Source organism: Centroberyx gerrardi, chromosome 6, assembly GCF_048128805.1.
Source record: "Centroberyx gerrardi isolate f3 chromosome 6, fCenGer3.hap1.cur.20231027, whole genome shotgun sequence".
NCBI lineage: Eukaryota > Metazoa > Chordata > Actinopteri > Beryciformes > Berycidae > Centroberyx > Centroberyx gerrardi.
The window spans coordinates 33,276,072-33,288,980 of record NC_136002.1 but is presented as its reverse complement, the minus strand read 5'-3'; the positions used below and the strand labels follow the sequence as shown (position 1 = coordinate 33,288,980).

The window sequence follows — 12,909 nt, the reverse complement described above, 5'->3', positions numbered from 1 at the left end:
TGGACGTGCCTGGACGGGTCTGGACCGATCTGGACGGGTCTGGTCGGACCTGGACGGGTCTGGACGGGTCTGGACGGGTCTGGTCGGACCTGGACGGGTCTGGACCGATCTGGACCGATCTGGACGGGTCTGGTCGGACCTGGACGGGTCTGGACCGATCTGGACGGGTCTGGACGGACCTGGATAGGTGTGAATGTGGTCTCAGCTGCGGCAGGTGAGGCTCTGGTTTCAGTCCCACTGTGCAGGTACGAGTCCACAAATACATGACAGTAATTAAAGCAGCTGACCTGGTTTCTGATGGAAGCCTACATTCAGCATGGCGGTGCTTTCACTGACATGTTCATACAGTCTGACAGAGAAACGGGTCGCAGCGGTTCAGCGTGTTTTCATACACAGCTCGGAACATTTGGTCGTGATGAATTCATGTGAATGTCAGATTTATGTTTTCACCCCCGCTGGTCTGTCTGTCAGCGATATCTCAACAACTTATCAACCCATTTCCATGAAATTTGATGGTCAGATCAGGAACAATTGATTAGATTTGGGGGATTAGTTTTTATCCATAACCATGAAACTAACAGAGATAGAGATTTGATTCCACATCCTAAGGATGTTTACAGGGTCAAGAAATCTAGTTCACTTAAAACTGAAGTGACGGGAGTTGGTTCAGCGTTGTTGGAGGTTTCTTCTCTGAATGCCTTCTAGTTTTCAATCGGTATTCATCCAGGGAAAGATTTTGCGAAGCCTACCTGCGCTTTTCCTGCTTCATATTCACACCAGCCACTTCAACAGGCTTCTTATTAAATTAGGATGTAGAACATGCTTAATTTTTGTAACTTCCTGCCAGGTGAAATTTCATTTCCTGTATTAGTTAAATGTAGATATCTGAGGATGATGAAGAGGCAGGTGAACTGAATAGGATTTTTTTAAAAGCCTCAGTACATTCTGTGAGGATTCAAACCGGCGACTGGCGGGAGCTGGAGCGTGATTGGCTGCTGGCGGTGCCTATCAAGGCCAACATAATGAAACAGAATGTAGATGAGAGTCTGTGATTGGTCGTCTGGATCTGAAGGGCACGTTACACAATCCAATTATCACTACTAGAAAGGATGAGTCACTAACGACACAGTGAGGTTAGAGGCAACAAACATTCAGGGATACTTTGTGTGTGTGTGTGTGTGGGGGGGGGGGGGGGGGTATCAAGAGGATGATGAAGAGAGAGAGAGAGAGGGAGAGAAAGAGAGAGGGAGAGAGAGAGAGAGAAGGAAAATAACAGGGAGGTTGGGTGAGAGGGAGGCTGAATGGCTACAGCATTACATTGAGGACTACTTATTGCACTAAAAGAAACCTGAGAAATAGCTCAACATAGTGGTCAAATAGTCAAGAATACAAACTTTACAAAGTTAAGAGTCAAGATGCACAAAAATTTGCTCCAAAATTGTGAGCATGGTGAAACTGAAACTGAGAGAATATTGCATCACAATAAAAGGGGCAGATTAAAACAAAACAGATTACTTAAAAGAATCAAGGTCAGATTAGCTATGATTGTAATCACACATACTTATGTAAAAGCTAAACTAAAAGACTTTAAATTTTAGCTTAAGGCCTATTTTGATCTCTTAGTTTTTATGACGGCAGCTCCTCTATACCTGGACACTATGAAACTATGTCTGTCCTATAGTGAGCTGAAGCAGAAGTGCAGGCTGAAGTCTTCCTGTTGACCAGCAGCTAAGTGGCTAACAGGATGTTCCATCGACCACAAAGTATTCTGTCTTCTGCTGCTAAACAAAGCAACAAATGGAGTTGTGTTCTCCTCTCTCTCTACGCAGCAGAAGCTGTTAGACGATTTGGACTTTTCTGTTATTTTAGGTGTAGAAACTTCCAGAACAGACTTTGTCTGGATGCAGAACTCCAACATGAAGCAGCTGAAGCAGCTGATCCTCCAGCAGCAGCAGACCGTCTCAGCAGGTTTTCACCTGTTCAGATGCAGTCTGGATCCACTAAAGTCTGAGTTCAGCCTCATGAGGATCTGAACACATTTCTCACTGTAGCTGTGAAGCTGCAGCTAGCTAGCTAGCTAGCTAGCGTAGCTAGTTCCCTTTGTGGGAGATGGAACTTTCCAGCTAGCTAAAAGCCTGCTGGGTAATGTAGTTCAGTAACTAATTGGTTGTTCATGTAAATAATACTGGATGGATTTCTGTTAAATTAAGCCAAACAAAATGTGTTGATGCCTCCTACAACATATTTCATATCAATATACTTTTTAGATTGCTGATATGAAGAAACCTCCCATACACTGACAGATTATTATGATAAGATAATTATGTCAACTTCGGCTCACTATATCAGCGGATTAGTTTTGGTGTGAAATGACATGAGAACAGGGATTTTGTGATAGCTGAGGGTTTAGAGAAGCGACGCCGGCTCTCCAGTGTTACACACTGTAGTGTTCACAGATAGTCTGATGTGATGTGAGCAGCTCAGTGTGAATCATCTCTGCTCCAAACCACAGCAGCATGGGAGGAAACTGGCTCCGTGTCAGAGAGATACCTGCAGGCCGAGAGAGAGAGAGAGAGAGAGAGGGAGAGAGAGAGGGAGAGAGAGAGAGAGAGAGAGAGAGAGAGAGAGAGAGAGTGTGTGTAGTGCTACACTTTCATCATACAGGAGATATGGTGGTTATTCAGATGTGTAGATGTTCTTGCAGTGCAGGTTAGAGACAGATTTCAGATTTAAAGCTGCACAAGGCTTTAAGACTTTCTATGTAGAAATCAGCTCACCAGCCTAAACCAGGAAGTGTGTCTGCATCAGTAACTGAAACGCTAACTGAGAAATTACATTCTGCTGTCAGTATGTACTGGTGGGAAATCATATTTAGTTTTATTCTTTAATGTGAAAGTGACAATATTCATTTTGTAGCTGAAAAATGTATCATGGTGTCTATATCATTGACGGTCCTGTAGCTCAATAGATAGAGCATACTAACTACGGTAACTAGTTATACTACCTCTACTACTACTTCTACTTCTGTTAATACTACGATACTGCTACTACTACTACTGCTGCTATACTACTTCATTTTATCTAGTAGCATACAGCTAGTCCACACATCGAGCCCATAAACATAAACTCTCTAATTACATTTACGCTTGTTTAACTGAGTAGCTGTTTTGTGTAGCCTACTTGTATTATTTAGTCATTTTACTTTTACATAAGTAGGCTACTTTACTACATTTTAAATCGCACCCATTATAGAGTACAAATTTTGTAGGCTATTTTGTACGTTTTGCATCAGTAATGTTAAGAAACTTTAACATTAAATGCTCAAATTTATCCATATAGCAGCTTAGTTTACACCCATCCAGCTAGTGGTTTGCATTTCCCTTGTTGTTATTTGCTAGCCTTGCTAGCTAGTTGGATAGCTAGTAGGCTAGGAACAGAAGCAGCAGGGTATGATGTTATTGAATATTTTTTTTCATTCACAGATTGAATGAATTTCAGAATCTGATAAGCTAATTGTAGCAATAGCATTAGCCAAAAAGCCATCCAACCAGCTACAATATTACTGGTGTGTTTGCCTGGTCGTTGTCTAGCTAGTTTGTTAGCTACTAGTGAAAGAAACGTAGTAACGTTATTGGTTTGGGCATTTTTTGTGTTTTTCATCACAGATTGAAGAATCTTTTCAGAGTCTTTAACAACATGTTCAATATCACACATTGAACCCTCTGCCATGTTTTTTGCATGGGAATGTTCAGTTTACTTTCAGTAACTCAGTAACATTTAGTTACTTTCAGTGGAGTAGATTTTCACATCATTCACACCAGTAATTTTACTTCCACCAAAGTAAAATTTTCACAAAGTAATAGTACTTCTAGAGTAGGATATTTTAGTATTTTAGGATTTTTGTACTGCAAGGCGGTTTGGATTAAATTTTACACCAAATGTAATATATTATGAATTGTATATATACAGTATATATATATATATATGTAAAAAAAAAAAAATAACAATAATAATAATACAATATATATATATATTTTTTTTGTATTTGTTGGTTTATGGGAGAGTAGACGCTGGTTGTTTTTGCAGGTAACCAGTAATCTGTAATGTGGATTAAGATTACAGATTACTGTACCTTCACCATGTAATGTGGATTAAGATTACATGGTGAAGATACAGTAATCTGTAATGTGGGAGAAACATCCAGCAGATTATTTTTAGGAACTCAGCTTCTAAAACACCTCCACTCTCTTTCTATGTCCCTCTACCTTCCCTCCTCTCTCTCTCTCTCTCTCTCTCTCTCTCTCCCCATCTTCTCTCCCCTCTCTTTTTATGTTTCTACTCTGTCCTCTCTCTCTCTCCTTATTACACTCTCTCTCTATTGCTCTCTCTCTCCTCTTTCTCCTCTCTCTCTATTGCTCTCTCTCTCTATTGCTCTCTTGCAGTCTCTCTACCTTCCCTCCTCTCTCTCTTTCTTGTTATTGCTCTACTCTCTCCCTATCACGCACACTCTCTCTCTCTCTCTCTTCTATCGGTGTCTCTCTGTCGCTCTACCTTCACTCTCCTTTCTCTCTCTTTCTCTGTTGCTCTCTCTCTCCCTCTACCCCTCGCCCCCCCCCCCCCCCCCCCCCCTCTGTCAGCCTCTCATCACATACAGTAGCTCACATTGCGAAGAGGAGGAGAGGATCGGAGAGGGGAGAATAGAAAAGAATAGAATAAAAAGAATAGAGGATAAGGAACGACTCGTGTGTAATCTGCTGTTATTTCAGTCCTCCAGTCGTCTCTCTCCTCCTGATCCTCAGACGCTTTGGGAATATTTTCAGACTTTATGGATTGTTGATGCGACTCGACGCTTTCTTCGCCGTTTTTCTTCTTCAACTCGCTCGGTTTCCCACATTGGTCTTCTCAACGTTGCATTTCTCCGCCGTTTTTCATTCCCTGAAGACCAAACCGCCCGCTGACTCTTCACCGCTCCGCATGTGAAAACCAAGACAAGTTGCGTCTCCGCCAACTCTGAAAGTTGCTGAGGACGGATGTGGAAGATGGAGGAGGAATAAACGGATGTCATCAAAACACTCTGGGATCACTAATGTCTTTCTGTTCTGCAAGGACCCTGCAGTTCAGATGTGTTGAGATGAAACTGCTCAGCCCTGGTTATTGATTATTATTGTTTATAGTGTGACAGCATAGATTTTTATCGCAACTCCGATTCACTGATGAGACGTTTCCATTATGAATCCTTCACACAGAGCTGCTAAAACGACATTGTGTTCGGTTCATGCATGCATCATCAACGCATGAGTAGAATAAATCCAAAGCGTGCAACTCCTGCGTCTGCAGCGATGAGCCTCCATCAGAGAGAGACGCGCTTCGTTCATTAATGCCATCGCAGCGGGAGATGGAGCGGCGACAAGCTGGTAAACTACCCATCATCCATCCTGGGATTTTCAGATCTGCTGCTGCTCTGTGCCATGTTCAGAACGAGGCCGGCGTCTTGGATCATTACAGTGAGACTCAGGCTCAGAGACTCAGATGAAGCTGATGAAGGCTCTTCACCCTCCTCATGCGATGGACCAGCCGGTATAACCAACAGTAACTTCACCTAAAAACTAAAGACTGTTTCCCAGAACCTACAGTTTGAAAAAAGTGACGTCTACTCTTGGAAAATGATTGCTGGCATGAAAGTAAAAACCACTGTGGAACATAAATTAAGTTATTAACTATCTCAGAATTCAAGGATCTGTCAGTTATTTATTAAATATGGAGATGTAAATATCAGGTAACAGATGTTTCTCAAAATGGATCTATAGTGTTTTGGAATAAAGTTCTTCATTTGGACTATATGAAGCAGTTTCATATCATGGAACAACTATAAGAACACTTTTATCTACACACTTCTGCCACCATTTAATTTCTGAGACTCGCCAGGCGAAACATCAGAAGCCTGGTGGTTTCCACCAATCAGGGAGTGACATGACAGCTGTTTTGCAATAAAAAGAAAATCCTTGAACTTGGAGACAAACCAGGATCAGATATTTAAATCTTGGTGGATTCGCCCACCTTGGAGGGAGATGGCGGCGGCCATCGCCAGCTCCCTGATCCGACAGAAGCGTCAGGCCCGGGAGTCGAACAGCGAAAAGGTAACGACAAACAAGAGGCGAACGAGTCCCAGTAAAGACCCGAGGTCGCTGTGTGAGAGACACATCTTCAACGTCTTCAGCAAAGTCCGATTCTGCAGCGGGAAGAAAAGGCCTGTACGGCGGAAACCAGGTTGGTTCGTAGAATCAGAACGGTTATTCAGAGTATTTACTGACGTGTGGTACGAGGACGAAACATGACCTGACATATTGTTTAGGGATGAGTTCAATTTTATTTGCCATTTCAATACTTTAGCAAAACAAACCAGGGATTCCAGGTCCATCTGGACCCATCTGATTGATGCTCAGTGGGTTTCCTGATGGGTTCCAGGATCTCTGTGACAGAGCTTGAATCAGGCCCAAAACTTCAGGCTCGGACCGGACTGACCCGGCCCAAACTCAACAGAGATGCACCCTAGAAGCATTTTGAGTCTGAGACCGACTAGAACCAGATTTTTACTGCGCACACGCTGCGGCGGTCACCATCTGAGCGCTGATGCACAGGCTGAAATCATAAAGCTTTAGCTTACTGTACTAACTGGGATAAAACTACAAGCACACTAACAGCTGTTTGGAGGAAAAATACTGCTGTGTTAAATTTACAAACGCATTAGACTTAAATAAGCCCACCTTTAAAGATCAGTGTGACCTCAGTTTAACTGAGCCGGTCAAGCTGAGGGAGCGATGACAGAATCAGTCGGACCGAACCCTTGGACTCGCCTGACAAACTCTACTCTGTGATAAACTTTACTAAACTTTACCCCTCAACAGGGCTACAGATCACCAGGTTGAGCCTGAGTGACTTGCAGTGAGAGAGCAGGGGTCAGGGTTCAAAGTGTTTTGGCAGTACACATGGCTGCTGATGGATAGATTGGGGGATCAAACCTGTGACTCCCTGGTGACAGGATGGTCTGCAACACAAAGACTAGTAAACAACTGGGCTGAAGAGTTCTGGTCCCAGTTCTAGACCCTCAGATCCTGAACTTCTGCCTTGCTGTCCAGGAATCGTTGATTCTTTAGTTTGGTGTGCTGCTGGTTAGTAGTGACCATAGTTACATGGTACCAGCACTTTAGAACGCAGTGGTTACCACAGTTACTTAGTACCAGCACTTTAGAACGCAGTGGTTACCATAGTTACATGCGCTCTAGACTACAGAGGTTACCATAGTAACATAGGATCAGTACTCTAGAATACAGTGGTTACCATAGTAACATAGGATCAGCATTCTCAACACTGTGGTTTCCATAGATGCGGTGTCTGAAAGGTCCCATATGATGTAAAGCAGGACTCCCTCTCCTCTGTGATGATAAAGGAGTTGGATGTGTATCTAAACATGGTGAAAGTATCAAAACTAAATCCACACAATCCATATTAGAAAAGCGAGCCTCTAAACGAGCCGTTTGGACTTCCGTAACTTTGCGGCGTCACAAAGGTTCGCTCATTATCATTTCTGTAAGAAATAATAGACTAACAAAGTGTTTTTTTCAAAGCGGTCGAGCGGTCGTCATCGTTTATTACCGGAGAGTTTTCCCTACCTGTAGCCGCCGGGCCGCGGCGTCTCACGTTTCACTCTCGAAACGGTTAGCCGATCGGAACAGAGGGGTCGTTAATATTAATGAGCCTTAAAGACACGGAGACAGAAACGGCCTGTTCTTGGTAAGGCTCAGAGAGATGCTGGAAAATGAACGTGGAGAAATGGATTGAGAGTGTTTTTGGTTCATGACACCACACACACAGCTTTGAATGGACAGAAAGACACAAAATAAAACTCTGGAGAATATGGACCTTTAAATTCACTTCAGTTTCCTCAGAAATCAAACTTACTTATGGACAGCCAGATTCCTCTATCAGTATTAAACATCAATTCATTTTTCTTCATAATCCTAAATATTTAATGTCAGTGTGGAAAAATTAATGGCCAAAAGTTTGTTCCAGCCTCTCATGCGATGATGTCAGTGGACTGCATTTTCCTCTTGAGACTCATCACTCAGAAGTGATAAAACAACTGAAGCCCCCCCCCAAAAAAAACGTTGGAAACTTTAGGAAAATGTCTACTCCTGCAGAATAACAAGCCAAAAGTCAACTTCAGCGGAATTCCCTCTTGAGAAAATGTTTAGAGGAGAAACTTCACAGCGAGCAGGGAGGAGATGTTGTGTGTTGGATAGATTTCAACATTCATACATTTATGAGCTGCTACTCTCATTAGCCGACTACCCACCGCTGGCAAGACTCGCTACACATTTTCTTGGCGATACAACAAACGGCTTCTTTGAAAGACGATTCTATAGCATCTCTGCTTGATCACACGGTACACAGCGGAGGGCGGGACAGACAGAGTGGGATCAGACCTGTGACATCAGGAGCACGGGGTTCACGCCGTAACCTGCTGAGTCTCAGACAGCGGAGACACAGGAAAGATCCATGGGAGTTAATTTATACTAATGCATCGAAGCTTCGCTGTAGGTCTTTGCGGTGCCGCCGTAGCTTATTGCTCCTCTCCAAAAAATGTAACTGTGATGCAAGACCGCCGCAAGAGCTGTGATTGGCCGCTCGGTGTCTCCTCCTCCTGTATGGGTCGCTGCGGGCCGATAGTGAAGACAACACGGAGCAGATGAAGAGAGACGAGCTGAGGAGGTTCAGATGTTCATCTCCCGGTCATGAAGACACCAGATGAACCGAAACATCCACAACATGAGTTTCACTACGACTTCTTCTGTGGTAACTGCTGTGTGAACAAAGCTCCACGCTGACATCTAGTGTCTCTCTGCTCTACGCTCAGAATCACCAACGCAGAGCCGTGAATGTTCGCACCGCTGCAGCTATACGACGCAGAAGTTGGTCGATATATGCTGTGGGGTTTTATTGTGCTTTCATATCGGGTGATTTTAATGTTAAAGGCGAACTAAGTAACCAGCAACATCGGCTTGCTTCACCCCTCCGTCCCCTTTAGCTACGGTGGCCTGTGATTGACACAAATTATAAAGTGACATTTTCCCAATGTAGAGCAGCAAGTTGGTTAATTAGATCAGAGGTCCAACAGAAACGTCTGGTGAAGAGATAATATGTCATCATGCTGAACACTGGAATAATAAAACTGAAATGTTGTTGAGACGCCGGTCGTTTAGCTGGAAATGGGGGTGGTGTGTGTGTGTATGTGTGTGTGTGTGTGTGTGTGTTGGGATGGAGAGTATCTAGAAGTCTAGTTGACGTAATCGTTGAGTACATTTTATTTGATCAGCAAACCCATCAATCCTCTGCAGACTTATTATGGTCTGTTTGGGTTATGGGGCAGGAAAACACCTTTTATGTGTGCTGGTTTTGACACAGTGATCAGGAGCCTGGATTTGAACCCACGGTGTTATAAGTACTGCACATGTCGGGTCTCCTTCTGATTCACAGGCAAGACTCTGACACAGCATGTTGGTGAGGCTTGTTATTGATCAACCACATGATCAATACCTGGCTGGCAGTGACTGTTTGCATGCATCCTAATGATCCGCTAACAAGCTAATTCACCACGACCGTGTTCACAAGTTCTCAAAAGGACAAAAGTCTTCAAAAGGACTCGTATGTTTCCTTTAAAGTGATAATCCTTCCTGTTCCTGCTTTTCTTTCCTTCAGTCTCCATCTCTGTCCCTCAGCCTCACTGTGGTGTCACCTGTCAATCAAACAGTGTGGGCGGAGCTTGGGTTTTCTGTTGCTGCAGTTTGAGTTTCTCTTCTCTCTGTCTGTTCAGTCATGGTGGCTATCACTGCTCATGCTAACTACCCAGTTCTTCTTCTTCTTCTGTTTATTCCAAACAAACCGGAAACGTAAAACGCATCACTTCCTGTGCAGCAGAGGATTTTTCACATGAAAGAGCCACCAGACACCGGCTGTTTAGAACAGACAGAGGAGATTTATGGACTGGATATAGGTTGAATTATTACTTGGATTATGACTCTAAATAATTCAGACTAGATCAAACTATTTAAATTTCCAAAGTGAGTTTGATTTTCTTGCCCTTAAATAAACCAGATCCAGTGTATCTGACTTGAATCCATCATGTGAACCAGAAGTTTTTATCGGCGGTGTGTTTCCTCACCTCTGGTTGAAGCAGCAGTGACAGGGACGAGGTGTTGTTGGCGGTGAGTTTTGTCCCACAGGCTCACAAATGCGTTAAAACTGGCATATCCTCCCAAAACAGTGTGACGCACACGTTAAATATAGATTCTGAGGAAAAAAAAAATATTCCACTGGATTAGTGATTATCTCAGAAATGTTTCCTGTCAGCGTGGAAAGGCCTCTGAAACCCACAGGACACTAAAACTCTCCACTGAAACCAACACTGATGACGTTCTCTGGAACAGCGTTTAGGCTGCGGAACACTAACACTCTGCTTTGAAATCGATGCTGATCAATTTAAAATGATTTAGACCATGGGACACTAAAACTCTCCATAAACCAAACAGGTGGAATTCTCTGAAACAGCATTTAGACCATGGGACACTAAACACTAAACACACTAAACTCATTTAGCTGATGCCAGAGCTGTGACCAAGTCAACTCTGCTCCAGTCCCAAGTCAGTCTCAACTCTTGAGGCACAAGTCCCAAGTCTAAATGTAGATTACCAAGTCAAGTCCAAGTCAAGTCCATGTCATTAATGTCAAGTCTCAAGTCTAAATGTAGAACAGCAAGTCAAGTCAGAACAAATCAAGAGTCCAGTATCAATTTAATATCTTAAAGAAAACTAAATATCTAGGACTTTTCAATGCAATATGGTTTTAATAGGATAAAAACTTGGTAAGAGCATCATGAGTTTGATTTCTATAATCAGTTTCAACTTCAATAAATTCAATCATTCCATACAAATTCAGAAAACAGAATTTAAATTCAGTCGTCCGCTGGAACAAATCTCATCACTTTCAATCTAAGTCATTTACACAAACACAAGATCTCAAGTCAAGACTTTAGAAACCTTTTCAAGTCATCAAAGTACAAGTCAGAGTCAAGTCCCAAGTCACCAGAACCCAAGTCAAGTCAAGTCTCAAGTCTTCTCTTCATGCATCAAGTCAAGTCTCAAGCTATTAAAACTGTGACTCGAGTCCAAGTCATGTGACTCGAGTCCAAGCCATGTGACTCGAGTCCAAGTCATGTGACTCGAGTCCAAGTCATGTGACTCGAGTCCAAGTCATGTGACTCGAGTCCCCACCTCTGGCTGATGCTCTCATCCAGAGCGACTTCCTGTGAGCTCAACAGAATCAGCGTCAGTTCCTAGATCACCAACATTACAAGCAGCCAACAGTAAGGAGGTCAAAGGTCAGAGGTCACAGCAGTCAGACAGACGGAACAAAAATCCCTGTGAACCTTTAATGATCACGACAATACAGAAGTGATGGGAAAGAAATGAGAGTCGGGGAGAAAAGGGAGAAACAAGGGAGACATAAAATAATTCTGTGTACAAAAACAACACAAAACAACATACTCTGGGAGATTTTGGACAAAACAGAAAGTAAATGTTGGAACAGAAGCGGCGGACAGGCCGGGGAAGTCGTGAGCGTCTTGTTGGTGTTCAGGCTGCTGTCAGTCAGTCAGGCTGCTAAGTGGCACAGCGTCCTGCCCCACATTAGCTCGCTGTATTTTGGTCTATTTCCATCTCTTCCAGTGCTGAGTCCTTCTGCCCCACATTGTCATCTGGAGCACGCTTCATTACACGAGCGCACGCCGCATTTACATTCACAGCACCGGGCCGCCGCTCCGTCCAGAGGGACGTACAGCGAGGGAGCAGGAGGGCTTCGGCGCCTTGCTCAAGGGCAGAGAGCTGTGACGGGACGCGGGGCGGCCCGCTGTGCTGGGGCTCCGACCTGCGACCCGTCGGCTGCGGGACGCCGTCTGCGGCGGGACGCGCGGACAACATGATCTCATGGAAGGTGGTGAAATGAGCAGGAACTCTGAAACGCAGATTTACCTGCTGCGGACACGAATTATGTGAAAATTATTTTTCCTCCACCATGAACTGGATTCTGTGACAAAAACAGTTGAAACTAAAACAACTTGGTTAAGGTTTGGGAAAGGCTTTGGTCGGTTAAATAAGAAAAACGTATTATTATTTAAAATGTGACTCATGGTAGAAATTTCCTTGGTACAAGCTCAGTCCATCCTCCACCGACCGACACCACTGAGACTCTGCTGCCTGGTAGTCCTGTCTGCTTCAGGGAACCGTTTCATGCTGGGAAAATGGAATGTTAACACTTTATGTGCCACCAACACGTAGTCTGGTGTTCACGTGTGTCACATTGTGTGAGATCAGGTTGCTTGCAGACTGAGTTCGACCTCTTCTCTGTGCATCGCCTCGCTCTGTCAGGAGTCGTCGCTTGTTGCCGTTTCGTTGGGTTTGTTTTGAAATTGAACAAATTCTCAGTTTGTTTAGCAATGTTTGTTTATGGAGACTATTTTGTATATTATAATTTTCTTCATTTTGTTTTGTCCAAATATAATCCATAAGCATGTGGATGGAAAACATACTGTTGATGTGGGAACAGAGGGAAACCACTTCAGTTCAGAATAACTGCTGGAAACCCCCAAAAAACTGCACCGCAGGTTAGCAGTACTACCAGAGTACTACAGTAGTACTATCGCCAGTACTTCTAAAGTACTACAGTAGTACTATCACCAGTACTTCTAAAGTACTACAGTAGTACTATCACCAGTACTTCTAAAGTACTACAGTAGTACCATGATTGTGTTCTCATCTGGCAAAACAAACCCAACTGAGGAGGAAACCAGTCAGGTTC

At 43.6% G+C, this 12,909-nt stretch overlaps 1 protein-coding gene across 4 annotated transcripts in view; it reads left to right on the top strand.

Moving 5' to 3' along the window:
• fgf12b (fibroblast growth factor 12b) overlaps positions 1–12,909 on the top strand; it is a 42,769-nt gene that overhangs the window by 11,746 nt on the left and 18,114 nt on the right. Inside the window, exon 1 of one of the 4 annotated variants that reach the window (XM_071920739.2) lies at positions 6,069–6,267. The exons of 1 other annotated variant lie outside the window; for it this stretch is intronic. In XM_071920739.2, coding sequence (XP_071776840.1) covers positions 6,069–6,267 — 199 coding nt within the window. Of the gene's footprint in view, positions 1–6,068; positions 6,268–10,793; positions 10,813–12,722; positions 12,745–12,909 lie in introns of those variants that run through there. 2 more of the 4 variants (XM_071920743.2, XM_071920741.2) reach the window with 2 other exon arrangements.